The sequence below is a fragment of the Vigna angularis genome, chromosome 8, assembly GCF_016808095.1.
Source record: "Vigna angularis cultivar LongXiaoDou No.4 chromosome 8, ASM1680809v1, whole genome shotgun sequence".
Taxonomy (NCBI): Eukaryota; Viridiplantae; Streptophyta; class Magnoliopsida; order Fabales; family Fabaceae; genus Vigna; species Vigna angularis.
The window spans coordinates 2,156,996-2,184,214 of record NC_068977.1 but is presented as its reverse complement, the minus strand read 5'-3'; the positions used below and the strand labels follow the sequence as shown (position 1 = coordinate 2,184,214).

The 27,219-nt window shown below is 35.9% G+C and overlaps 4 protein-coding genes across 6 annotated transcripts; 1 reads left to right on the top strand and 3 right to left on the bottom strand.

The window, feature by feature from the left end:
- Positions 1 to 1,799: 1,799 nt before the first annotated feature.
- LOC108319052 (proteasome subunit alpha type-1-B-like) lies at positions 1,800 to 3,632 on the bottom strand. The gene is made up of 2 exons (XM_017550066.2): positions 2,902 to 3,632; positions 1,800 to 2,492 (listed from the first exon to the last, which is right to left on the bottom strand). Exons 1-2 carry the CDS (start codon positions 3,250 to 3,252, stop codon positions 2,001 to 2,003), a joined length of 843 nt encoding a protein of 280 aa, XP_017405555.1. The 5' UTR covers positions 3,253 to 3,632; the 3' UTR covers positions 1,800 to 2,000.
- Positions 3,504 to 14,181, top strand: LOC108319051 (protease Do-like 10, mitochondrial). Of its 2 annotated transcripts, XR_008244950.1 has the most exons (9): positions 3,504 to 3,900; positions 5,669 to 5,914; positions 7,671 to 7,866; positions 10,435 to 10,694; positions 11,069 to 11,196; positions 12,471 to 12,674; positions 13,302 to 13,352; positions 13,441 to 13,661; positions 13,829 to 13,966. XR_008244950.1 is itself a non-coding variant. In XM_017550064.2 (8 exons), the coding sequence occupies exons 1-8, from the start codon at positions 3,504 to 3,506 to the stop codon at positions 14,033 to 14,035; spliced, it is 1,689 nt and encodes a 562-aa protein (XP_017405553.1). In that variant the 3' UTR covers positions 14,036 to 14,181. The 2 variants fall into 2 exon arrangements, 1 of the variants encoding a protein (XP_017405553.1); XM_017550064.2 differs by lacking the exon at positions 13,441 to 13,661 and having other exon boundaries at positions 13,829 to 14,181.
- A 4,055-nt stretch (positions 14,182 to 18,236) lies between these two features.
- LOC108319043 (ferredoxin-thioredoxin reductase, variable chain) lies at positions 18,237 to 18,991 on the bottom strand. Its single transcript, XM_017550056.2, has one exon. The coding sequence runs from the start codon at positions 18,823 to 18,825 to the stop codon at positions 18,397 to 18,399; it is 429 nt and encodes a 142-aa protein (XP_017405545.1). The 5' UTR covers positions 18,826 to 18,991; the 3' UTR covers positions 18,237 to 18,396.
- A 1,098-nt stretch (positions 18,992 to 20,089) lies between these two features.
- LOC108319042 (sphingoid long-chain bases kinase 1) lies at positions 20,090 to 27,219 on the bottom strand. 2 transcript variants are annotated; one of them, XM_017550054.2, is made up of 9 exons: positions 26,875 to 27,219; positions 26,022 to 26,795; positions 25,551 to 25,922; positions 25,072 to 25,165; positions 24,935 to 24,972; positions 23,121 to 23,267; positions 22,485 to 22,584; positions 20,724 to 21,655; positions 20,090 to 20,394 (listed from the first exon to the last, which is right to left on the bottom strand). In XM_017550054.2, the coding sequence occupies exons 2-9, from the start codon at positions 26,508 to 26,510 to the stop codon at positions 20,254 to 20,256; spliced, it is 2,313 nt and encodes a 770-aa protein (XP_017405543.1). In that variant the 5' UTR covers positions 26,511 to 26,795; positions 26,875 to 27,219; the 3' UTR covers positions 20,090 to 20,253. The 2 variants fall into 2 exon arrangements, with proteins under 2 accessions (XP_017405543.1, XP_017405544.1); XM_017550055.2 differs by having other exon boundaries at positions 26,022 to 26,682.

The window sequence follows — 27,219 nt, the reverse complement described above, 5'->3', positions numbered from 1 at the left end:
AGGGTGTTCGGTTTTATACTGAACGCTTGTTCTAAACAGGGGCTCGGTCTTAGATTGAGCGCTCGCTCAAAATGGTGCTCGGTCATATACTGAGCGTTCGTACTATGATTCTTAACGAACGTCCTTTTGGCCCAGTCAGCATGGTTTGTCCTCGTTTTCTTGGTGAGGGCAGGACGTTCGATTTTTAATGGCTTTCTTATGAATAATGAAAATGATTATGGAATGATGAATAATGAATGATGTACAGTATATGAGATGAAATGAAAGTATGAATGTTGAACAAGCGTTCCGGGGAGGAATGACTCTTGGATGATTATGGGAATTTGTAAAGTATGACCGTGGCCAGACTTAGCAGGCGATTCGATCCTGATGTTCCGTGACTACTCGTCCTCACATAGAGGGGGGTATGTCATGCGTGGGAACGGCAGGAGGTTCTCGTCACATAACTGTAATTTGGACGGAACGGACTAACCTCGGGTGGCAGCTGATGAGAGTGCCAGTTACCACACCACCCGGGTGCGCGAACGTCGTAGCTACACGGGAATTCATACAGTCCGAACAGTCAGTCGTGTATTGGGTTTCATGTTAGGCGTGCGTTGAAATGTGCATGAATGATAAATTGTTTATGTGAATTATATGTTGATGCATGAGTTAAATTACATAAGTTTACCCTGTGTTTTTCCTTGTGTTGTCTCGTTTTGTACGTCCGTCCTGTCATTGCAATGATCATCCGTGTGGATGTGAGCAGAGGGAGACGAACATTTGGAGGATGCTCTGAACGAAGAGAATTTGGTTGAAGTTGAAGTGAAGACCGAGCAGTGAGACGCTCGGCCAATCCTTTAATTCTATTATGTATGACCGTTCGGTGTTTTCCTGTGTGAACCGTTCGGTCAGGTTTTAAATTTACGTCCGATTGTAATTTGTAACTCTGGTATGGACGTGCGGCTTTACGCGTTCGTTCTTTATTGTTGTAAGACTGTACTCAAGGACGTTCGTCCTTGAGCGTTCGTTTGGTTTTATTTTAGTTGGAAAACTATACTGAATTATTATTAAATGTGATTTTCTGATTTTATGGTTTAATACTGTATTTTTGGGATGTCACACTTTACAACAAGGTGCATTAGAAATGATAATAAAAGGTAGAGTTTTTGTATATGAGATCGGTTCGAAGATATTACAGATTCTATAACTTTCTAGATATTTTTTCATCTAATTTATTGTAGGAAAAGTTGAACTAGAATTGATAATTTAGAGTGAAAGAAGACATTATTAAAGAGATATAAGACAGACAAGGAGACAAGAGGATAGTTAATTAATTAATTTATTTAAAAAGTAAGAATTGTGACATAAAAAATGTTATAAAATAATAAAATATATAATTATAAAATTATAAAATTATAAAATAATACTACAAAATAATTTGTTATAACAATTATGAGTAATAGAATATCAGGTTATTCAATTAATGAAAGTAAAAATATAACGTTCTTTAACATTTAATAAAATATAGAAAAATTAATAAAAAACTTAATTAAAATTATCTAAATTTATTAAAAAATTGAAATTTAATTAAGATTTTAATTTTAATAGGCAAAAGCTCAGTCCTATTTTACTCTGGGATGAAAGAACTTCATCTTACATATTTAAATTATGATCAGATATGTTCCAAATTTCCTAATCAGTACACTGTAGTTTTTCAAGATTATGATGATACAATATATATATATATATATATATTGTAAAATGAATTATTTAAATTAATAATGAATATTTTTATATTCAAAATCCCTCATGCATTATTTAAATCAATAATCAAGATATGTTATATCCAACATTTTTCCTACATAATTTCAGTGAAGTTCGTCAAACAACTATTAAAAGGTTTACAATGATCAAGTTCGGATGAATTGCAGAAACAATCATTTTAACGCAAAGGAAATACATAAAAAAAGATGTCTTCATATGGAACCGATTGATCTCTAGAAATAGATTTTTTCTAATCAAATTTCCATGGGAGAAGCTCTTCGATCTCCAGGAGCTGCACCTTGATCTGGACCAGAAGCCTGGTCTGTGGGAGCATCCTGCTCGGTTGCTGGCTGAGCTTCTTCAGCTGGAGGTTCTTCCTCCCTCACAATCTCAAAAGAATCAATCAAATGTTGAACAGTTTCCTGATCTAAAATGTGGAATGGCTCACCAACTCCAACCACAGCAATGGTGCAGACAGAACTCCTCAGTTTTTCACCTTGCAAGGACTCCCTAGTCGCTATAAGTGCATCTTTGATAAGATCTTCTCGGGAAGAGCCCATGAAGTTATCAAAACTGCGTTCCAAATATGTCTTTGCAGCTTGAGAGCGAGACCCAATAGCAAAAGCCTGATATTCAAAATAGTTTCCACCGGGACAGTTGTAATAGAGGTGAGCTCCTGATTCATCCAATCCGGCCACCAGAAGACCAACCCCATACGGACGTTTCCATGACCGCTGTGTACAAACCTGTAACTCAAAATTGAATCACAAAAAACATTGATAAGTAAGATACCCTCTCAGTTCTGATAAATTCTGTAGACAATCCTCTTTTACCATGTAATTCTGCACATACAACCTCAAAATTGGCTCCAATACCCTCTTTATTGAACTTTCTAGGACTAAAACACAGCTTAAACATGAAACTTATTTATAAACACTTATATGACTATAAGAACGATAAATGAAATGCATTCACAGTTCTGAATTTTATCCAACATACAACACGCAATTCACTTATTTCGCATAACCTAAAATCGAAATTAAAGAGTGGAGCACTAAACGGGTGGTTCCAATTCCAACAACTAAAATGCACTCGGATAGCGATTATTTCTGTCCCTGAAAAAAAGCCTTAGGTGGAAGGGAGGAGAATGAGGACCTGTGCCTTGTCGGCGAGCTGAACAACGAGCCTACCTACGGGGAGAGGGGACTCGTAGGTATAGTTATAGTTGATGCACTCGGATCGCATGTAGCGGGAGAGGACTCGGCCATCGGCGGTGAGGCCGGCGATGGCGACGCCAATGTGGTTGTCTACCTTGAAGATCTTCTTCTGGTGCGAGGAGAGTTCAGAGTTGGCCTTGTTGACACATGCCAGAACCACGTGCGTCTTGGATCGGAGACCAATCGCTGCAGAGCCCTGCTTCACCGCTTCCATCGCGTACTCCACCTGGAACAGCCGCCCCGCAGGGCTCCATGTCGTCACGTCCGTGTCGTACTGGTTTCGGAACATTCTCGATTCATCAACAAAACCAACCCTTTGCCCTTTTCTTCCTCCTCTTCTTCACTCTCACCCTCGCTCCCCCCTCTCTGCTCTGTGCCTTCAGTATTGGACAAGTTAGGTCACGTTTTGCTTTTGGAATTTCTTTCTGCACCTCCCGTTTTTTCCTCCACACCCTATATATATAATGGCTCCCTAATTTGAGACGTAAGAATCACCATACCCAGTAGGAGTGTACCGTTGCTTGATCTGTGAATGTGGTGATGGCTTCACTTGTTCGTATGGCTCGCAACCTTTTCTCCTCTTCCTTTTACTCCCATCTCTTGAAAGACCGTGCTGTCGCTCAACCAGCGACCAAGGCCATACAGAATGCTGTTTCACAGCCGTTGTCAGTTGTCAGGAACAATATCACACAACAAATTAAGAGCAAACTTAGAAGTGAAAAACAATTATTTTTCACATCTTCCGCGTCTTTGTTCAAAGGTTACAATTTCAGGAACCGGCGATTGCCAGTTACGAAAGCACGTGAGGCTTACGCGACGCAGAATACGGCGGTCGAACTTGCATTGAATTCTGTAGTAAAAGTTTTCACTGTTTCGTGCAGTCCCAACTACTTACTTCCTTGGCAGAACAAGTCCCAGCGCGAAACAATGGGCTCTGGTCAGTTTATTTTACTTACAGTCTTACGTACTGGATTGTCTGCATCAATAAGCTTCATCTATTAAGTTTGATATTCATTTATGCATATCATTGTAAGTTTGAAAACTCTTGAATGATTGTTTACAATATCTTCAAATAATGTTTGTTCAAATGATTGAGAATAAAGATTCATATTTTTCTTCCGCAAATATTTGAGAATAAATTTGCATATTAACTCGGTTTCTTCTACAAGCAATAGCCTACTTGTAGTGCTTAAGGAAATAGTTACAAGGCATATTTGGTCATGCTTCTCCATGGGCTAATTTTAGAAAAGAAAAATATGATAAAAATTTGAAATTAGCTTCTCCATATGCTAAGATTAGCTTATGCATGAGCTAATTTTAGTTTATCGAGAAGTTAATTTCGTATTTTCTTATTTGTTTTCCTGAAAGGATTTGTGAAGAAGTTTACCCAAACAGTCCCATGATTGTTGGAAGAAACTTCTATTTCATCAATGGAGAATTTGATTTGGAGCTTGAATCTCGAAAAAGGCAACATTAAATGTTTTTCCTGTTCTTCTGTAAAATAGAGCAGAAGTGTGCTTTGTCTCAAGCTTTATGCACTTTAGTTGTGCTAGGTGAACGTTACCATTCCCATGACTGGTGCATGCTATGAAAATGTGAAAATGCATAATGTACTTGCACTTCTTCTGTTATGCAAAATCAGTATCTTCATTTTTAAACTGTTAAAAACATGATTTGAGTAGTGTTCTCCAAGCATTTTGTTTCTCTGTAGTAGCTGCGTGCCCTTTGAGCAATTTTTCTTTCCAATAATTGTTATCCTCTCCAGCAGCTGCCGCACCCACCAAGCAATTTTGCTCTTTGGCAGCTTCTAACTCATCCAAACCTTTTATTGCTCAACAGCAGCAGTTGCCCCCACCAATCACTTTTGCTCCACAGCAGTTGTTGCACCCTCCAACAGTTTTGCTCTCTGGTAAACACTGGTCTTAGGGCATTTATGCTCTTCAACAACTTTGCATCCTCCGACCACTTTTGCTTTTCTCCAGCCTCTGTGTTCTCAAAGCAATTTTGCCCTTTGACTGCGCTGTACTCTCTGAACATTTTTTCTCTTTGGCGTGCGCCACACCTTACGAATACTTTTTCTCTTAGGAAACTGCTGTGTTGTCTGAACTGTTTTTGCTTTCTGGTAGCCACCGCACCAAATGAGCATTCTTGCTCTTCTATTGTTGCCATGCTCTTTGAACTTTTCTCTTTCTCCAGCAGCCACTATGTCCTTCGACCTCCTGCAACCAGAGTTGCCCTTTTCCAACAATTACTTTGTTGCTTGAATCATGGCCCACCATTACCTTGTGTGACCAGCTCCTTGGCATGTCATCTTCGTATACTTGCACCAAATCAATGCATGAAGTTGTCATCACTAGCTTTCTCAGCACCAACAACTAATTGATTGGCATGTCACTTAGTCTCTCAAGGGCTCTCATGGTGATGGCATTTGTAACAAACTTGACTCACGATACATATGCTCGAACATGAATTGGTTCTGTATGGATTTGATGTATATATGACTGGACTAAACTAAGATTGATTAAAATATAAAAAAAAAATATTGATAATATTCGACTAAATGGCTAAACTGAGAAAAGTGAATATATTTGAGGACTAAAATGGTAGTTGTTCGTGAATTTGTTGAAGTATTTATGCTCTTCACTTGGCTTGTTTACTTTTGTGCCTTTTCCTTTCTCTAAATGATCTTTATGATGGTGATACAGGGTTTGTAATTTTGGGTAGAAAGATTCTTACAAATGCTCATGTGGTAGCTGATCACACCTTTGTACTTGTAAGGAAGCACGGCTGTCCCACCAAATATAGAGCGGAAGTCAAAGCTGTTGGTCATGAATGTGACTTAGCTATATTGACTATTGAGAGTGAAGAGTTTTGGGATGGTATGAATCCCTTGGAGCTTGGAGATGTCCCATTTCTACAAGATGCTGTTGCTGTTGTGGGATATCCTCAAGGTAGCAATAGTGTATGGATTAACTTGTGTTACATATTTTGTGTTCTATTCTTGTTTTTGAGGTAGATTTATATATTACTAAGAATGAAAGTAGAATCTACCACAAAAGAAAGAAAGGACAGCACCATGAATAATAATAAATAGAATATAATATTAAAAAACTGCAGGAAATGTGAAATTCAGCCTAATTTTGTTACATCCATTATTTCCTAATCTATGCTTGATTTTATGATAGGGTATTCATTGCTTCCTGATTTTTTTTCCTGAATGTGGCAGATTTAGTTTCCTCTTTGGGACCAATTCTGTCTATAAATAAGTGGCTGCATCATTCAAAATGTTTGGAGAAATAAAATACTTCCTTCCCTTTTCTAATAGGATCTTTGCAAATTTTACATTGGCAGCCAAAGGGCGGCTGTTAGGCATGTAAATAATGAGGGAGAGTGGAATAGGTATTATGGAAGGAATGATAGAATATGGAAGGTTCATTGTAGAATGAAAAATAAAAGGAAGTGGTGAATAAAAGAACGGAAAAATAAGTGGATGCAGTGCTGTCAGTTGGGAGTTGGTCTATATAATTAGACCAATCAGTCCCTTGGAGGAGAGGATGATAATTTTGTAGTTTGAGCTTTAGCTCTTTGTGAAGGGGAAACCCTTGGAGGAGAGAGTGCTCTCCTATTTTGTGCTCTTTTCTGTCCATTCAATAAAGAATATTACTATTCTTTCTCTTTTCAATTCTGGGTTCCATAGGAAAAGTTATATGGACAAATTGCACAATGGCAGGAAAACCATATCTTCATTATTCTGGTAAAAAATTCTAAAATAAATTATGAGAAACTCCGTTTATGTCTGCAGCATGTGACACTTTCTCCAAGAACCTTAAATATGTTATTCCATCAGAAGGCAGTTTTGTACAACGCAAGAAAGAACTAAGTATGCATGTAATTTAAAATACATTTAAGAAAAAACTCTGGCCAACAAATCTACAATGTGCATTACTATTGGTCCTATTAAGCGTCGGTTTTAGATTTTCAGAGGGATTTATGCCAGTTTGCCAAAATGAAACCCCTAGGGATTAGGGGAATGCTTAGAGTCCAAAAAATGATTCATAATAAAATGTACCTAAGGACGAAGAAAATCAAGGTCCAGATTGCTCTATGTGGTTTGCTTCAAAGCACAGATGAATTGAAAATATAGTGAAAGAGTTAGCAACCCTAATTCACCTGTTTCTTCACCATTCGGGTTCCTAAGTTGAAATTCTTAAGAAATATTTGTAGAACTAAAATAGAAAGAAATGTTTAAATTGAAAATGATTCAAATTAAAGACCCAATAGACATTAGGTAAAGCCTCTAAGGGTGGAATATCCCTCACTGGAACACTTCCCAAAACTTGATGTATGAAAATTAATGGTCTAAAAGAAGGTTTTCCTTGAGAAGCAAACTTCCAACTAGGACTTAGTTGAGTTGCAATGATTGTAGTGTTACAGAGAACCTTGAGGATTATTTCCAGTCAATGTTTCCCTCTTTTTTGCTTGATTCTTTTTAAGGAACGGGGAGGTTCTTTGAGGCCCATTTCTACTTCTCTTTCTCTTTGAAAACACTTCTCTAGCAAATAGAACAGCAAAAAGCTTTTAGAAAAGTGACATTACAGTGAAGTTATGTTGGGCATAAGTGGCATGGGAATCTGTGAACAGTGAGCACTTGTAGCAGAGGTGACCAAACATTTGAGTTAAATAATTAGTGTAGGTGTTTGCTTGCAGGTGGTGACAACATTTCAGTCACCAAAGGAGTTGTTTCAAGGGTTGAACCGACACAGTATGTTCATGGTGCATCACAGCTGATGGCAATACAGATTGATGCAGCCATAAATCCTGGGAACAGTGGTGGCCCTGCCATTATGAGCAATAAGGTTGCCGGAGTAGCATTTCAAAATCTTTCAGGTGCCGAGAACATAGGGTAAGTGGGACTTCTTAGCCTTTATTTTTCTTGAGTTCAAAGCTTAAGATTCATTAATGTCTCTTTTTTCCAGTAGTTTTTATTTCATGCATACCAGTATAATTCACGAATAAGTTTATTAATAAAAAGAAAAATGAAGGCTGTTCTCTGAAACAAACGATATACTGCATTCATAAAAAGGTTCATTTGGCTAACAGAATCACAAAAGAATTATTCCTTGCTCATGAAAGAACTTGTGTAAATATTCATGTTAATGATCACCCACGTACAAAATGTTAGGAAAAAGCATGCAAAAAGGCAGGGAAAATTCATGCCAATGATCATGACTATTGGTTGGGAAAAAATTGTTCAAATGGGTTGGATAAATATTCAAAGAGGCAGGAAAAATGGGTGGGAAAGAAAGTTACGCAAAAGGACTGAAAAGTAATTGTAACACACTCGGACACACATATATGTAGATAGATAGATAGATAAATAGACACAGCGATAGAGAGAGAGAGAGAGTAGACTGTATTGTTGAAAAATAAATGAATATATTAGGGAAGAAAATTCACTGGAATGATATTTTGGGTTAAAACTGGTTCTTTTATGAAACTATTTTGGGTTTGCTTGATTACCTTTTTGTTTCCACCATAATTTAGTTATTCTATATAAATAGTATTCAATTGTAATAAATTAGAGAAGGGGGAAACCTCCAACTAAAGGTGGGGATACAAAATCAGGACCCATCCGCAATTATAGTGTTGATAGATTAAGCTCAGTTTTGCAACCTTGAGAGCAGCGTTCCACTGAAGGTCATGATTTGTTATCATGAGACACAAAGCTGAATAAATGATGGGTCAAGTTGGGTAAGGAGTGGAGTGGTGGTTCTTTAAAAAGTATAGAGATAGGAAGAACCAAAGGCTATGCTAAGAATTAGGTTAAACTAGGATAAAAACTGGAAATATCAAAATGAAGGGGAAGGACGAGGAACATTTTCTGAAGCCATGGATCTCTGCTTTTGATACCATATTGAATGAAAAACTGATTCCAACTTGAGATAGAGGTATGTAAAAAATGCTTAAGAGTGTTTTCCATCTCTCACCCTATTCATTTTTAGGAGTTCCTGGCATCAAAGATACACAAAAAAGTAATGATAAATTCTACACATATTGGTCACATAGGTAATAAATACTATGCATAAGTTAACCTATTCTAGGAAGTTAACCCATCCAATTAAGTTATTCTGACAGGGAGCAAGTTGTGTGATCCAGGGGGTGGACATCCTGAAGATTGTGGGTTAGTCATCATAAAAGACTGAATATCTGTATGAATGAGGGAAGGTGATGTGTTCTCAATGGAAGGTTCCATTGGTTGGATGGTGTGAGAGATTGAAAAGTTAGGATGTATATTGAAGCTATAGAATATGAGTGAACCACCTGGCAAAATTATTTGAAGTTAGTGGGTGTGGGTTGAAGAAGGTTGTCCCAATAGGGTAATGATTGTAATGTTGTGTGTGAAGGAAAGGCTTGGATTAGCGAAGCTGACAAAAATCTCCCCTATCCTCTATCGGTGATAGACATTCTAGGAAAATGTTGAAAAACCAGGTCAATGAAATGGAAACTGGAAAAGAAAAAATGCACAATTGAGCACTTGAGATGGACAGAGAATTTAGAAGATATTTTTTGGAGAAAAAAAGCAAACAACAAAGGCAGTCCCTTTTAAACAGAAGAAAACAGAGATGCTGCAGAAGAAAACTGAAACAAAATTAAAGAATATAGTGAAAACTGAAGAGTGTATTTTAGACTTTGAGATTTTGTACAAGATGAAACGAAATAATAAAAAAGATAGTAGAACTTTTATGTGAAAGAAAGTGAAAGCTTGTGAAATAGAGTAATTAAAATATGAAACAGAAAGAAGAACATACATAAAATAACAAGAAACAATTTACATACTGGAAAGTTTTATACATATCTATAAAGCTCTTCTCTAAATTTAAAGCTCATATGTTGAAACTTGTAGCAAGGCATCTTCCAAGTGCAAATAGAGCATCAAGATCTGATAAATTGTTTTAGTATAAGATATAAGTATCCCTAAAATTTAAAATCCAATTGGTTTAAAAGGGAGAATCAGGGAGGAGTTATCATGAGCAACCTTACATCTTGTAATAGAAGCAGGGCAAATGTGTTACATGATGCCATTTACTGCACTGCATATCATCATCACGAAGTTACTAGATCATGTGTACAACCATACAAACTATCATCATGAAGTTACTAGATCATGTGCACTACAATGCAAACTATAATCACGAAGTTACTAGATCATGGGTACAAAACCATGCAAACTATCATGAAGCATTATATATTCTGCTTTTATGATCAAACATAAATTTTGCACACTAGATTACTTCCTTTCATATTGGATGTTACAGTTACATTATACAGATCCTGTAATAAAGCATTTTGTGTAGAAGAACATGGAACATATATTGGATTTTGTGAAGAATTATATGTTATATATTCTGCTTTTCTGATCAAACATAACTTTTGTACACTAGATTACTTCCTTTTGTATTGGATGTTGCAGTTACATTATTCCTGTTCCTGTAATAAAGCATTTTATATCTGGTGTAGAAGAAAATGGAAAATATATTGGATTTTGTTCTCTGGGTTTGTCATGCCAGACTACTGAAAATGTGCACCTCAGAAACCATTTTAGCATGAGACCTGATAAGACTGGGGTGATTGTAAGCAAAATTAATCCACTTTCAGATGCATACAAGATTTTGAAGAAAGATGATATTATACTTTCATTTGATGGTGTTCTTTTAGCAAATGATGGGACAGGTGTGTTCTTTCTTTTCTGTTCCCTGGATTTTCATTATACAGTTTTTAATGTATAGATAATCATCAAGAAGTCTTAGCCAAATGTGGCTCAGATGTATGTGATATGGAAAGAATAAACATGGCAGCAACTATCTAAGTTATTCCATTTATTTGAGTTCCTCTTCTGCTTTAATATTGCATGTCTGCATTGCTAGCATCAACCTGATAGAACACAAGGCTTAGGTGCAATGGCAAGGTATGAGACTTGGGAGTCCTCCCACGCTGAAAATTGTCAGAGCATACTCTTTATATTTTGATATTGAGGTGTATCCAATAGGTTGCGACAACTGTCATAGTTAAAGTTGTAACTAACTCAACCTCTATGTATGCTGCAGTTCCTTTCCGAAACAGAGAACGGATAACATTTGATCACTTGGTGTCTATGAAGAAACCTAATGAAAAAGCAATAGTCAGAGTTCTGCGGGATGGCCAAGAGCATGAGTTTAGCATTATTCTCCAACCCGTATGTTATTGTGTATTTCTTATGTTTAATAAGTGAATGATTGTTCTCAACTAGCTAAGAAACAGGATTGTGTTTATGGCCTGTTTCTGGTGTTTTGGTAATCGCTATTTTCAGAGAGTTGCATTTTTTTTTTCAATGCATGCACATGGGGCAGTGTTGCTGCATTATTGATTTGTGAGTAGTGGTGTTTTTTCTTTCTTCTATTTTATAGGATACTCTCTTATTTGAGGTTGTACTTTCCACTCTGGAGTGAGAACAAGTTGAAATGATTTCTGTACTTCTTGATTGTTAGAGGAGTTTAACTCTGGTTTCATGTACAACCGTAGTATACTATTTCTTAATTTTGTCAGCCATAAACTCTGTTAGTTACAGTAGTTTTTTACTCTGTTTTCTTGTACAGGTGTAAACTCTAACTAACTTTCAGTTAGTTAGACCTATGTATATAAACACAGTGTATAGAAGAAATTCAGTTGAGTTTTCAATATTCATTCAGATAAAATTTTCTATCAAGGTTCCTTAATTATATGTGTTGATATGTAATGTTTCTTTATTATTATTATTTATGTATGAGAGCCCAACTATTAGGTTAGGGTTTAAGGAAGTGTGCCTTGACCTTTTGTATTCTGCTCCTTTGTACTCTATAAATACGGTAGAAATTGTAACAGTGTAATAAGAAAATACACTGTTTTACTTAATTCAAGTTCTTCAAGTATCACTGGTTGAGTTTATAAATTTTAGCTTAATTGAGTTGATGTACAAGGATTCGGCTGCAAGGTATGGGTCTTGAAGTATGGGATTCTATTGTGAACTTTATAAGGCTTTGGATTCTCCAAGTACAATAGTTAGCTTTTATGATGTGGTTCTCCCACTGTTATTATCAAAATGCTAAAGAGATGGCACTCTGTTTTATATAGAGTGTCGACTACTCATTTATATTCACGATTTTTACAACTTAAACTTGTAGAATCTTGAATTTAATTTCCAGCTATAATACTCACTGTAGTTTGACTGTTTTGTTGTATTCATAATTGATTAAGGTCCCTTCCATTTCTTCCATTAAAAGGGATTACAACCATTAATTTTGTTTTAACGTTTGATCATTTTTAACAAATGAAGGATGGAGAGTTTTATTTGAACTGAGATTGTTAACTGTACAATGCTGCAGTTAGTTGATGTTTGCCATTCCTCAGTTAATTGCTTTTCCTACTAGTTACATTTTTGTGTTACCTGTTGGTTTAAGAGTTTTGTTAAATATATTGCCATCAACATTTCAGATCCAACCGCTAGTTCCAGTTCATCAGTTTGATAAACTTCCAAGTTATTACATTTTCGCTGGTCTGGTATTTGTTCCACTCACTCAGCCATACCTTCATGAGTATGGGGAAGATTGGTATAATACTTCACCTCGTCGTTTGTGTGAGCGGGCACTAAGGGAATTGCCCAAGAAAGCAAATCAACAACTTGTTATCCTCTCTCAGGTAAACATCTTTTATACTCCGATGAAATCTTATAAAGTTAATTTTTGCCATTTCTGTGTCTTTTATGCGTAATAACAGACTTGCAACTGGTGACAGCCAAGAGAGGGCATAGGTCCTCCATGCATTATGTCTTTCTTGACAGGCTTTTTGTGCTTTGTTCCTTTGCTTTTCTGATAGCACTTCTTTTACTGAGATTATAACAGTGTCTGTCTTTCTGAAGCTTATTGACATGATTAACACCACATGAATTTTACTTCTTTTGCTAGAGTAAAGAAGCATTGGTATATGAGGCTTCTTCTTAGGCAGCAACATAATTGTTTGTGCCACTTAATGATATTTATAATGCACTCAAATGGACGGAAAAAACTTTCATTTCCTAATGATTAGATTTACCATGTCAAATTAATTTTCAAAATTCAACTTGAATCGAAACATTTTGGGTCAAGGAGTGAAGACGTGGATGTAGAAAATAATTTGCCTGATCACCAATAAAATTCTTATAATTTGCCAAAGTTTTATGACTATTAAGTTACTATATGGTGCAGTTTCCTCTTGAATTGGTTTTAGCAAATGAATCAAGATATTTGGTTCAAAGTTGTTCTACTAATAATATCTTGTTTGTTTTAGGTCTTGATGGATGATATCAATGCTGGATATGAGCGTCTTGCAGAATTACAGGTGTCAACTTGTCTATGGTTAAGTCATTTACTCGTTTAGTAAATCATATAATGGTCAAACTCACATCATAGTTTCTACTCACTGTTAGAATACGGAGTTTGAGATTTAACTAAATCTCAAAAGCTAGCTTGTTCTCCAATTATGACACTATTGATGCAATGGCCACCCATAACGAATTTTTACTAGAGTATGCTTTAGAACAGGACAACAGGACAAGCCTTTACCCTATCCAGAAGACCTTAATGACCAAATTTCACATAAAAATCGAGCACAACCTACAATAGACTTGCCTGGTGGGAGGGGAACAAGGTCTCGATTTCTTTAGATAAATTTGCCTTTTCACTTCTAGAATAAGGACAATAATGAATTACAAATTGTTTACATATTTTGGTCATTGTTTCTAGCTAATAATGTTTCCTTAAAATGAATCATATATTAATTCCTGTTTGCTTTTATCTTAAAATTTTAATACCCAGGTTTTGAAGGTTAATGGAACAGAAATTGACAATCTAAAACACTTGCGCCAACTTGTTCAAAGCTGTAATGCAGAATTCTTACGAATTGATTTGGACGATGAACGAGTCATTGTCTTGAACTATGAAATGGCAAAATGTGCCACTTCGAGCATTTTGAAGCGTCACAGAATACCTTCGTCAGTATCCATTGATCTTGACACAGAATAATTACAATTCCGACTGACGTGCTCATTTTTAGATTATTGTGACTTCTACCTGATATTACTGGGTTGTGATTAGTACTTAAAATTTATTGAAACATTTGTAATAGTTGGTTAAATAGAACGTCAAATATATTATATTTCTATTGATAAGAGCGTTCCTAAAATTTCTATTAAAAAGGACAGATAATGACAATACAAACGGCTATGAAACCCTTATGATGAACATGAATAGGAAAATGAAGATTTCTTTCAGTTAAGGATGTTTTAAACGTCTCTTACTTCAATTAGAATATTTATTTCAATATATTTAAAAAAGTCACACCAATTAACATTTGAGAAAAAAAAATCTTATATACATATATATTTTCCTTTAAATGTCATTAAAAACAAAGTTTCGAAAAATAGTTTTAAAAGTGATGATATCTAAAATGTGGCAATTAACCTAAAATTGTTATTTTAAGAAAACCATATTGGAATAAAGGATATATTTATTGCTCAATGACTTGATTAAAATATATTAAATGAAACATTGCGATCTTGAAGACCTGTAAATATAGTGATTTCAAAATCAATTATTTAATTATAAAATGATTGTTGTAAATTGATATTGTTATTTGATTTATACAAGTAAAAAAAAGTTGTTATTGATGCTAAATGGTGGTGAATGAAGTGAACATATTTTTTCATATATTTTTTTCCTGCACTTCCATATGGTTTTCGGACATTACACAATATAGAAGTCATTTAGCTTTTGAATGATATAGAAGTTATTTTTTTACTTTCAATTGTATAATTCAGAAGTCTTTTCTTAAGGAAAAAAGAAAGAGTCTTTCATATTACATAATTCATAAATCCTTTTTAGCTTCTTTTTTTTCAGAAATGGAATGCTAGAAAGTAAAGGTAAAAATAAAACAAAAACACTGCATTATTAACTTGTTGAGAAGAAAAATATAGAGCAAATTATTTCGATGACACTACTAACAAGAAAACATTTTCCCTAAAATTAGAATAAAATCTTTCTTCTAACTCTATTATTCCCTTTTTATAAATCTTTCCTTTCTCGATACTCTTAATCCAAATAAAAGATTCACAATATGTAGCGATCAATTACGATAAAAACATTCGTTAAAAAATGGTTTAGAGTTTCAACGTGTGACCCCACCCGAGAACACCTTCGAGATTCTAAAATTTTAAATATTTGCTCTTACTATCAAACTTAATAGGAACTATCAGGGGAGTATTTGTAATTCCTATATCACACTACAAATTATGACCAAATTAAAAATTTTAACAAAATTTAAGACTAAAATCAGTATTTAAACCTAATATCCAACCAAGTTAAATGTATATATTGATCAAAATTTGTTAGCAGAGGACCCAAGTGCTGGGACTAGAAAAGACTTCAAACTCTGTGCTACATTGTCAAAAGAAATTAAAATTCTAATGATGAAAGTTGCTAAAGCTAAATTGAAGAAAAGAGTATTGGAGTTAATAAATGAAGATGACCAAAAAATGAGTGGGGGAAGACAACTAGCACTCAAGACGGGATGTTTGCTTCTAATGGAAAAGAAAGTTGGTGGTGGTGGGGGAGTTAAGTAACTTTAAATCAAATGAACAAAAGAGCTATAAAAAAAAGTCGATGCTCAAGTTGCATAACGTTAGGATATGCCACAGAGTTTTTGATATACCCATTTATCAATGAGCTAGACGGTGATAGAAATTATGCTAAAAATGTTGAATGAATGGAAATGATGTTAGTAGAGGATGTGATGTAATTAGAAGAAATATCTATAGAATCTATAGCATATCCTTTCATACAGCTATAGCATATCTGATATATCCTTTCAATATAATGTAATGGCGATATGCAGACACAATATTATTTTAATTGCTTGAAGATGCAGTTAAGAGGAGTTTGTTTCAATTGCTACAATACTGCTTAGTTCTTGAAAGATTATTACCAACAATTGGTATTATAGAGCTTTATTCTTGAAGAACCTGAGAGTAAAACCTAAAAGTATGTAAGGAGATTCAAATCTATCAACAATAGCATCACCGGTCTTCACGGGTGAAAATTATCATATTTGAAAAGTTCGAATGAAACCTACCTGGAGGCTTGAGATCTATGGAAAGCAGTAGAAGAATACTATGAAGTTTCAACACTACCCAACAATCCAACAATGACTCAAATAAAAGATCACATAAAAAATTACAGGGACAGAAAAACTAAAAAAGCTAAGCAAAGGCGACCTTTTGTGTTGCAGTATCACCAACAATTTTCACTCTAATCATGAATTTAAAGTCAGCCAAAACCAGTTGGGAATATCTCAAAAAGGAGTATGATGGAGATGATCAAATTAAAGGCATGCAGCTGCTGAATCTTAGTGGAGATTTTGAATTGCAAAAGATGAAGGAATAAAAAAAAACATTAGAGAATACTCTGAACAGCTTTTAAGCATAGCAAATAGAGTAAGATTGCTTGGTACTGAGTTTAATGACTCTTGCGTTGTTGAAAAAATGTTACTATACCTGAAAGATTTGAGGCAACCATAACCACATTGGAAAACACTAAGAACCTACCCAAGATCACCTTGGCACAATTGTTGAATTCTTTGCAAGCACAAGAACAATGAAGGGCTACAACAGAAGAAAGATTTGTTGAGGAAGCATTACCGATCAAACATGAAGATGGTGGGAGATATAAAAAGAACATGAACAAGCAGCAAGCAAATGGAGTAAGTTCCTTCAAAAATGAAAACAAAGCTGGAAGTTCAAAGGGAATGTATCCTCTGAGCAAGCATTGCAGCAAGATGGGTCATCCACCATTCAAATGCTGGAAAAGGCCTGATGCTAAGTGTAATAAGTACAATGAACTTGGACTTGAAGTTGTAATTTGTGGCAACAAAATCCAGCAGCACGAAGAATATGCTAAAATTGCAAATGAAGGGGAAGATCAACTTTTTGTTGCAACTTGTTTTTTAAGCAATGTCTCAAGTGAATCCTGACCAATTGATAGTGGGTGCACCAATTACATGACTCATGACACGGAACTCTTCAGGGAACTTGGCCTTCAAAATTTTAAAAGTTAAGATAGGTCATGATGATTATATTCCAGTAAAAGGAATACGAACCAATTTCATTGCAACACATGCAGGAAATAAAACATTTTTTTTATGTATTGTATGTATCTCACCTAGACTAAAACTTGTTGAGTGTTGGTCAATGATTAGAAAAAGGCTTTAAGGTATTTTTTGAAGACAATTGATGCTTAATCAAGGATGCTGCAGGTCAAGATTTGTTCAAGGTGAAAATAAGAGGCAAAAGTTATTCACTTAATCCGACTTTGGAGGAGCAAGTAGTTTTCTCAGTAAAAGAAAATGTTGCTGAGTTGTGACACAAGAGAATTGGGCATTATCACTACCAAGGGCTTCTCAAAATGCAAAATATGAAATGGTAAAAAATTTACCTGATTTTGAAGTGATTTCTAAAGATTGTCATGCTTGTCAATATGGAAAGCAAAGTAGGCTTCTATTCCCAAGAGCCACATGGAGAGCCTCAAAGAACCCTCTCCCTTAAAGGTAATCATTACTACATTATATTTTGTAGAAGATCTAACCCGGATGTATTGGATTTATTTTCTAAAATTCAAATCAGATGTTGGAAGCATATTCTGGAAGTTTAGAGCAAGGGTGGAAAATGTAAGCAGTTGTGAAATTCAAACTTTATTGTTGTTTCAATTGTCAAAGTATTATTTTAGTTTTAAGAAGCAGTTAAAGGAGTTATATGGTTTACTCAAGCTGCTAAAGTTTATGTGGCTGACTCATAAGAAGTTGGCTAATGGGAAATTAAGTCTTTTCTGCTTTGTAAAGAATGTTTTGTAATATTGTAACTGTATGTTGTAAAAGAAAGTAGTTGCAGTTCTTCTCTTCTGAAGATTTGTTCCAATTGCTGCAATACTGCTTAGTTCTTGAAGGATTATTACCAACACCTCCCATAAGTTACTCGGGAAGTTAGAAACCAAGAGCAATAAAAGATTATTGTAGCGGCTTTGAGAAGACAGGAATTGCAAAAATAAAAAGAATACGGAAAGAGAGTTGGGATGGATTATATAAATGATGTCCTCTAACAAGGTGCAACCGCAACGAAAATATCACTAATAGTAGAGTGAAAATTAAGGAGGATTAAAATTGCAAGATATAAAGAAGTTAACTAAAGGAGGAGGATCGATTACATTATACACAACAAGGGTGCATTGCAGATAACATCACATCACATGGATGGTTTGATTATTCACGGGTAGAAGTAATAGTAGTGTGATAATGAGGGAAGTGAGTGACATACAAATAGAATGCGCGTAACGAGAAGCTAAACATAATCGAATTCATCTTCCTTGAGATGGGCAAAGAACTTGACAGGACCACGACCTTGGACGTCAGTGACAAATTGAACCTTGTAAGGAAGATTGGCAGAGATTCGCTTACCGTTCCAGAGGCCAACGTACTGCTTGATCTCACCTTCCATACCCGTAAGGTCAAGCTCCGGAACCTTGGGGACGTGGTAAACCTTCACACCCACCTTCACCTTAACCCGCGCTCCAACCTTCGCCTCTGCTGACGTTGTCGACTCTTCCACCGCGTTTATGGCAACCTCGCACCGAACACCACGAACGACTTTGCTTTTCATTGCAACTGACAAAGGCATCTTCGTCGTCTTCCTCATGTGCATCATCGTCGTCGATGAGCAATTACAGTTGCAATAACAATTTGGAGACACGCTCACCATCGACGATGTCATAGCACCTGCTCTGAGCGCACTGCTGCTGTTCAACCTATCCTATCCTATCCTCTCTTCTCTCTTCTCTCTTCTCTCTTCTCTCTTCTCTTCTGCACGTCCAAATCAAGGGTTTCCTTGTTCCCTTTCCTTTTCTTAACCTCGACCCCAAATTTTGTATAACGGATAAATAATCTCAGTATTATGTAATTATCTGATAATAATAACAATAATAATCTAAGTCACACCCGCGAACAGGACACGTGACCCATCCTGCAACACTCTTATAATATCCATATCCATCCATCTCAACCATTCTTCTCCTCTTCTTTTGAATTTTGTAATTAATTATTATGTTTATTCTTCCTCTTCTTTTTGGACATTTCTTTCCTAGTTTCATACTTATCATACCACGCACACCTCTTTTTCTTATTTCTTTTATGCTTTCGTAAATCGTATTAGTTTTTTTGAAGAAAACATTTTTATAGATTTTGGCCCTCTTACTGTCTCACCAATTTTCTTTAGACATTGTTCTTATTTACATCAATTATATATGGAAGCAAATATGCATTCAAAAGCTGTAATTTTATTGGGTCCGAAAAAGACGTCTTCTCTGCACTAATGTGAAAAATAAAGTAACACTTTTCTATTATAATGACGTCTTTCTCTTTTAGTTCCAATCCAATAATTCTATTTTATTTTAGCAGTCAAATATCTTTTCTGTAGTAAATTTTTTAAAAAAAATTACAGATTAATTTCTCTTTTATTTGAGGAAAGGTCAACGGATTATAATTTGTCTTATTAATTAAACTGACTTCAAGAGACTCTTCCCGCATTGGAACAACTTTGTTCAGTAATTATGGAACCTGTCAAAATACTCAGAATAGATTCCTCCTCAATCCTGTTTTGCCAAGGCTTAACATCCACTTCTAGAGCTGGTAAAACTAATTTTCTAACTTCACCCTAGAGTCCTTTAAAAAATTGTATCGGCTAGATGTAGACAAAATTGTTTCTTTCACGTTTTTTTCTTAAATTACTGTCTTACCTGGCTCGTCACCACTGGTTTTTGCTGAATAATTAATGGTCGATCACATTCCTTTACGTGTTTGTATTTAGGAAAACTTTGAACGTAGACCCGACAATATCTCGAGATTACACTATGTGGTGAAATCAGAAAATCAACTGACCATTCGAGGAAATGGTGATCATCACTATATTCAACCTTCTTGCTGCAGGAAGTGCATAAATGAGCAGTTTTTTTATATAAAACCAAAATAAGGAAGACAGGTAAGCAAGCAACAACAGATACATATAACCGGACCAAAAGATTTACAAAGCTCAGCTGTTACAGCGATAAGGAATTTGCAAGACAAATTGGGTATCTGGACTTATATACGAGAAGGCACATGAAACTTCTCAGAACCCATAAAAGAATTGAAAAGAACTCAGTTATCATAAACGAAAGCGACCAATAAGCCTGCACTGCTCTGGAAGCATAGAAGAAATTACTTGTCCATTGAGTGCAAAAAGCTCACCATCAATACCGCATCCATTGTGATTGTGCTTCCCAGGCTTTATCCTCACGGACTTTACCTACAACAAATTACCAGGATGCACAATTTTTAACAGATACAGATGCTCAAATTACCAGGATAAAATAACAGCCAGATATGCTGACAAGGACATTATTCTAAGATACCCTATACGTACATAGTTCAAAACTAATCACAAATGTAAATTATAATAATCTTCCGAGAAGGAAGACAAAAGATTGGAATATATACACACGCACACACAGAGAATTACATCATTAGGTGGTTTTACTAGTGTGTAATCATCAGAATATATTAGCGTGAAAATGCAAATATTTCAACAGTGTCCACAGAGAAAACACGGAGTAAAACAACTACAAATGCAAATACCTTGACATATTCAACATATGGCAGTGAAAGATGTCGACCCATTTGTAGAAGTAAGAAAAATCTCAACAGCCTCAATCTACCACTCCCATGAACCAAGAGCAAATCTAGTGTGCTATCATCGTGCTCAGCTTTGGGAGCAACCACCTGAGAGCTCTGAACTGTTCTACATGCATGGTTACAAACCAGAATGCCAAGAAATCGTCCCTTTGACACAACCCATTTGTCCCCAAAACGAGGCACAACCTCCTTTGTAGATCCCATTACCGTGTCATCTGATGGTCCTGGCAATTCAATTGGGTTTTCCACATCCCAATTAGGATCAGCATCCCATTTTGGTTCAGCGTCCCAGATAGGACCAGGATCGGACAGTGTTGATGATATATCCTCTCTATCATTCGTTGCAGTATTGCCCCATCGAGTGGTATCAAGTGTTGTGGTCAATCCAGTCCATCCTTTATCATTCCTTGACTTAGATCTGGTTCTTGGCCAGTTTGGAGTTGTTGATAGAGGCAGCTGAGGATGGATAACTTCTGGCTCTGCTGTTACATTGCCCCTTCCAGATGATAGGCGTTTAGACTTTGGATCTAAACCACGCACCAATTCAGAAGGTTCCGTGCTAGCATGGTTACTACTACAGGTATCCAGGTCCCCACCAGATATACGACTTGGAGTCATTATTGAGTCAATACTTGAAAGACTAGATGCTCTGGGCATTCCATCCTTATTTGATCTGCTCATGATGTCAGTACACAGATCTGACATGTCAACTGCTTCCTTTTCACCTGAAATCTTTCCTTCTCTCTCAGTTTTCAAAGCTGGAAGATATTCAACTTCATAGCTGTAGCGTGGTAAGCACAGGAACTTGAAGAATCCAGCAACAAAATACCGCAGTGGACCAAAGCGCTTCTGATATTTTTCAGAAAGTTCCAACACTGAAATGTGAAAAATACATAAGACACTTTTTAAATTTGAACATTAATATTTGTATCACCACATCGATCAACTGCATTCATGTTTAAATTCTAAATAAAGGTTCTATTTTTCCTTAGCACCATCCCATTAATTGCCAAAAGTTACTAAAGAAAAAGGACTTTAACTAAAAAGTTTATTTATATAAAAGAACCATTCAAGAGCCTTCACTTAGAATGGTTGGTTCTTAAGATGGTATTAAGTGGTCGAGAATTAAATCATTGGCAGAACCATTTTTCTAAAATTTGAATTTCAACACCTAGTGAGGTGTGCCTGTGCATTGTTTACGCTTCAAGGCAAAAAGGCTCTTGTATGGGGAAGCATGTTAGAGATAAAAGTTTATGACATGGTTGGTTGTTGACAATAAAATCAACATTAAGGCCAATTATGGCCAAAAATTCCCAATCCATACATGGTCTTCAAAATATAGAGCTAAGAACTAAAATTCGGCAGCTCAAAAAATGTAGCAACAAAACAAACAAAGGAAAGAATAATGTAATAAAAGCAAACGATTTCCCTCATTTATCCGATAATTTCTTCCATAGTAATAACTAAGAATGTATACATTGTGTTAGATATCTTAAATTATTAGATATCTTATATTTATCTTTTATCTTCAGTTACTTTTTAGTTACCTATCTGCTGTTACTTTGTTATTATTCTTTAGTTTGCATTTTGGGTTTAGTCCATATTTCCTTCATTATAAACAAAGTACCCTATGTGTATTTCTACACAAGGAAGATCAGTCTCATGTATAGTTTTCACTGTATTCAACACACTGCATTGACTTACCATCACTAACAAAACCATAATATGAGACTGTTAATCCATAGTGAATTGTACTAGTCTGAATCCATTCAACAGCAAAGACATCAGTAGCAGTAAGACCCCCCTGAAACAAGAAACAGAATTTATAAAGTATTAAATAAGAGTAAGATTTCTAGAAATCTACACAACTGCCGACATGGAAAACTGAATTGACATATAGCCAATAAATGTCCAACTATTTAACCAAAGGAAAGGGAAAAATTGGTCGGCATTTAATTCGTTCTCTGCACACCTCATGTTTAAAATTCCTCTTACATAGGTTGTAGGAGAAGAATGTAACCCCCTCCTCACTCGCACAGAGTCATTTCCATTTTATGGGGATGAAATGTACTTATTTTTGCTTTCCTTTCTAACTATGACTAGACTATATGGTATAAACAGATGCTAAAATGGATAAATCAGAAACTGAATACTGGCAATGAATGAGTGAACAGATTTATCAATGCCTAATCAAATGAATATCCATACACAAAGAATATGGTCAACTTATATCAACAACATGGATATGAACCAATGTTATCGATGTCTGATCCTAACTATATAAGTTATTAATTACATACCCATCACTTACTCGAAGAGAAAAAAATGAAAGAATGCTACCTTTACAATTGCCATTGCTGCAGAAATCGGATCTCTGACTCCAAGAACAGTCCATACCAGTGAATTATCAGAACCAGCCGGTATGATTCCAATAGGTATAGATATTCCTTCCTTTTGATTGTCTCTACTAAGGAGACCATTAAGAACCTACAAACCAACAACGTCATATAACTTGCCCATCATTAATGATGTCTGTATGTGTGTGAAAAGAACAGTACTCCTACAAAAAGCACAACCTTTAATATCCTTGTTCAAAAGATGATGGGGTATAAAATACGCCATATTTTGTGCCAATATATAGCACCTTAATGATTTGAAACAATTTATATAAATTATGAGGGACAGATAAGATTCCAATGAAAGGAACTATTCTTTATTTATAGTGAAGGTATACACATTACACAATGATTGAATATTGATATTCAATACAGATATCACAATAGGATACCCTTCTTTCTTGTATATTCTAACAGATGTTCTCCATTGGATGATTCTAAGTCTGCTGATTGGGACAAAATCAAGGGTAGGAAAGCAGGTACAAATGAGGCTATGATTTTTTACCCCATTTTCTAAATAATAATATCTTCTTATCGAAGGAGGAAAGGAAAATTTTGGTGATTATCTCTCTGATCACTGATTTGAAAAAAAAATGTGACTAACCTCAATCCTATCAAGTAGAGACAGCTTTATGAATTAAAAATGGGCACTGGGATTTTATGAAGACCAAATTTTTTATTTACACATTTAAAGCAAAGCTTTCTAAATGAGGTCTTCATTGATGACCACTAAATGACCAAACCACCTTAGGTGAGTTTTTTGTATCATCATATATTCAATAAACTCTTACCTCTCCCAAAAAAAGTTGTCATTCTATTCATGATCCTGTTTTTTCTTCAGATATTCACTTTGGCAAGAAACTAAAATCTCTTCCACTCTTACTTGACTTAACTACTTACTCTCAAATAAATAAAGGAGACTGAAGAGTTTAGATTTTTCTGTGTAAACTTGTCACTCCTTTTTCTGATTTCAAACTTGTTTATTGAAAAATTTGCAAGGTTATATCATTTTAACAATCCCCAATGTGATGACTGACAGAATGTAATTTACTCCATCAAAAAACATTCTAGGATCAACATTTAATACTTAAGCACTAGTAGTGCGTACCCTTCTCTTCGGTAAGAAAGAGAAATTGTTGGGGAGAAAAAGAATAAAGGAAGAAACAAGATAAAAACCTATTATGAAGCTTGAGACAAACTTTTTACAATGGAAGGTAGATTATTCCACAGTGGTCTCTTTGCATAGCAAACCTTCTATCACTATATGTATATGCAAAAGAGAGTATGAAGGAAATAAATGCTCAAGAGGCCATGGGACGTATTATGATCACATCTGATCTAACTACCAGCAAGGCAGAGTAGTGGAAGAGCATGCAAATTCTGGTTGGATCACATCTTGGATATGAGAGGAAAAAGTGTGGGGGAATATAAACAATCAGTGGAGCATTTGGAGCAATATGCTTGAATTCATGGATTGTAATTGGTTTTCTTTCTATTCTACATTAGTTTTAATACTAGTATACATGTATTAGACACCGCTGTTCTGGTGTCAGTTGAAAAGAAGATGTACACATCAGTCTCGGTGTTCCGTGTATGAACTAATCCACTTCCTACCAAAACAACTAATAACTCCACTACCCTCTTATTGTGATGATGAAAAAAGCCTTGAACCACTGGAATTTACACAAAAAGATATCCATTTTTTTCAATTAGTCCTAGATAGCTTATGATCCAGCACAGAACACATGAAAGGCTTACCTCATTGATTATTCCATCACCACCAACACAGATAATTCCTGGAAGAAACGCCAGAGAAGTGGTATAAATGAAGAAACATTTAGAAAGTAACAAAACAATACTCACCACATGTATAGACTAAAGAACAAAGATTTTACCATCAGGGCAAGTGCTGATGTCCACACTTGATGCAAGATTTCTAGCATGACCCGCACATGTTGTTTTAACCACCTCCAATCTAAACCCAGCAAGCTGTCACAGTACATGCCGTAGATACATGTAAAAAAGTCACATAATGCATTCTTGTATCCTTCTTATTGCATGTTATATGTAAAATAGTACAAGTACTTAACTATAATAGTTGAAATGTAGAAATCAAAGACAGATTTGACATAATATTAATAAAAATAGTAGTAATAACATCAAAGAGCAATGTGTTGACAGACAATGAGAAACTAGACATAATATAGAAATTACTATAATTACCAATCTTGCACAATGTCCTGCTGTTTTACACAGTAAACATCTCTAATTTCATGGCCAAATTTGAAACCATAAAATACAATATGCACAGTACCACAAGGATGAAAATAATAATATATGCAGGACATGGAATCCAAGAAAGAATGTAGCATACCTTGAATATCGGTTCCACAATGCCATGGAAAACTTTACTTGAACGACCCCGACCCGATCGTGGGTTTAAAATTACAAGCATCTTAGGTGGAGTTTTACATCTAAAGAGCAATTCTGGAGGGGTGTCTGATTGAAATAACTCTGAGGATGCCTGCTTCTTTGAAGACGATAAAGGGTGAGGAAGACAATTCACGAAACACTGTTGATCTGCACATCCACCAACCCATTGCAGTGCTTCTTCTATGCTAGAAGCTACAAAGCGAAAGTCCTTGCGACTTCGTTGAGATTTTATGAAACAAGAAAGCCCACATGAAGCTTTTTTAAATGGGTACGAGTGCACTGTGAAATGTCTGAGACCAGCATTATAAGAAACCTGTTTAGAACACGGACTAAAACCAATTAGACTTTTTTTTCCTAGCACCTACCACAGAAGTATTGAACCATCCATCTGACATAGGAGTAAATGCATTACCGAGATAACATCATCAAGGTGCAGCACTTGGGAGCCCCAAGCCAAGGCCTTGCTTGTTAGTTTGGCATCTACAGCATCTTGGTTGGTAACGTCAGAAGTTTGTTGAGCATCCGCATTATTATTTGTAGAAATTTTTCTCTTATCCAAAACAAGTTTTCCAGAGAAAACGACGTATCCTAACAAATCAGACTTCTCATCTCCTCCTCCACCTGCTCCAATGTCAATCCTATGCTCGAAATTCTCGCTGGTGTCCTGATCATCCGGACGAAGGGTAGTGGGGACACTGGACTTCCTGGAAGCCTTCACTTTGGCACGTTTTTCGGGGAAGACGACAGGAGAGGAGTGCTCCCCCGTTGCTATCTGGGAACACAGTCCCAAGCGTCTCAGAGATTGCTGAGGTGAGGACAGCCTTAGTGCCGATGATATCTTATTATTAGTATTAGTGCTGTTATTAGTACTACCAGTAGAATTCCGGTGCATATCTCTCATACTACCATCAATCACAGAAACACGCAAGGAGGAGAACCGAACATGCGCAAACGCATGACGCAAGGGCTGAGCCACCTTCTGTACGGGCAAAATTCTCGATTCCGGTGACAGATTAGAGATTAGGGTTTTTATACGGCACTCTGCAGCTCAGATCGCGAATCAACGAGTGGATCTGTAAGCAATGAAATTGGTACGTGTGATCCGAAGCATCAGTGAAATTGTCTATCGTAAGCTCTCTTTTTCTTAGTTGGATAGTCCGTTAGAGTTAGGTGATATGAACTAAATCTACAGAGAAGAAAAACAGGGGTGGGTGAAGGAGGCACGGAACAGGTAGAGAGAGGGAGAGAGAGAGAGAGTAACAAACCAGTGATTGAGTGGCAGAGGCCGGATTCGAAGGCAGAAGCTTGAATTGAAGGGTTGAACTGTGTGTGTGTCTCCGATGGACGCTCGCTCGGGCGCAACTTCAACCTCAACGCCACTTTCCTTTGCCGTCATCCGAGTGTGTCGTGAGTTGTGACAACATTTTTTTTAATACTAAACTATTCAGTCTCAAACAAACACAACACCTGCCACTGTAACAGCTCAAACTCAATAGCACCGATCTGATCCTCTATTACTCCAACTTCATTTCATTACACCAAATGGAATCAAATTATTCCATCCAATCACTTTAATCAATCTTCCATCCTCCGTTTACTTTCCATCACTA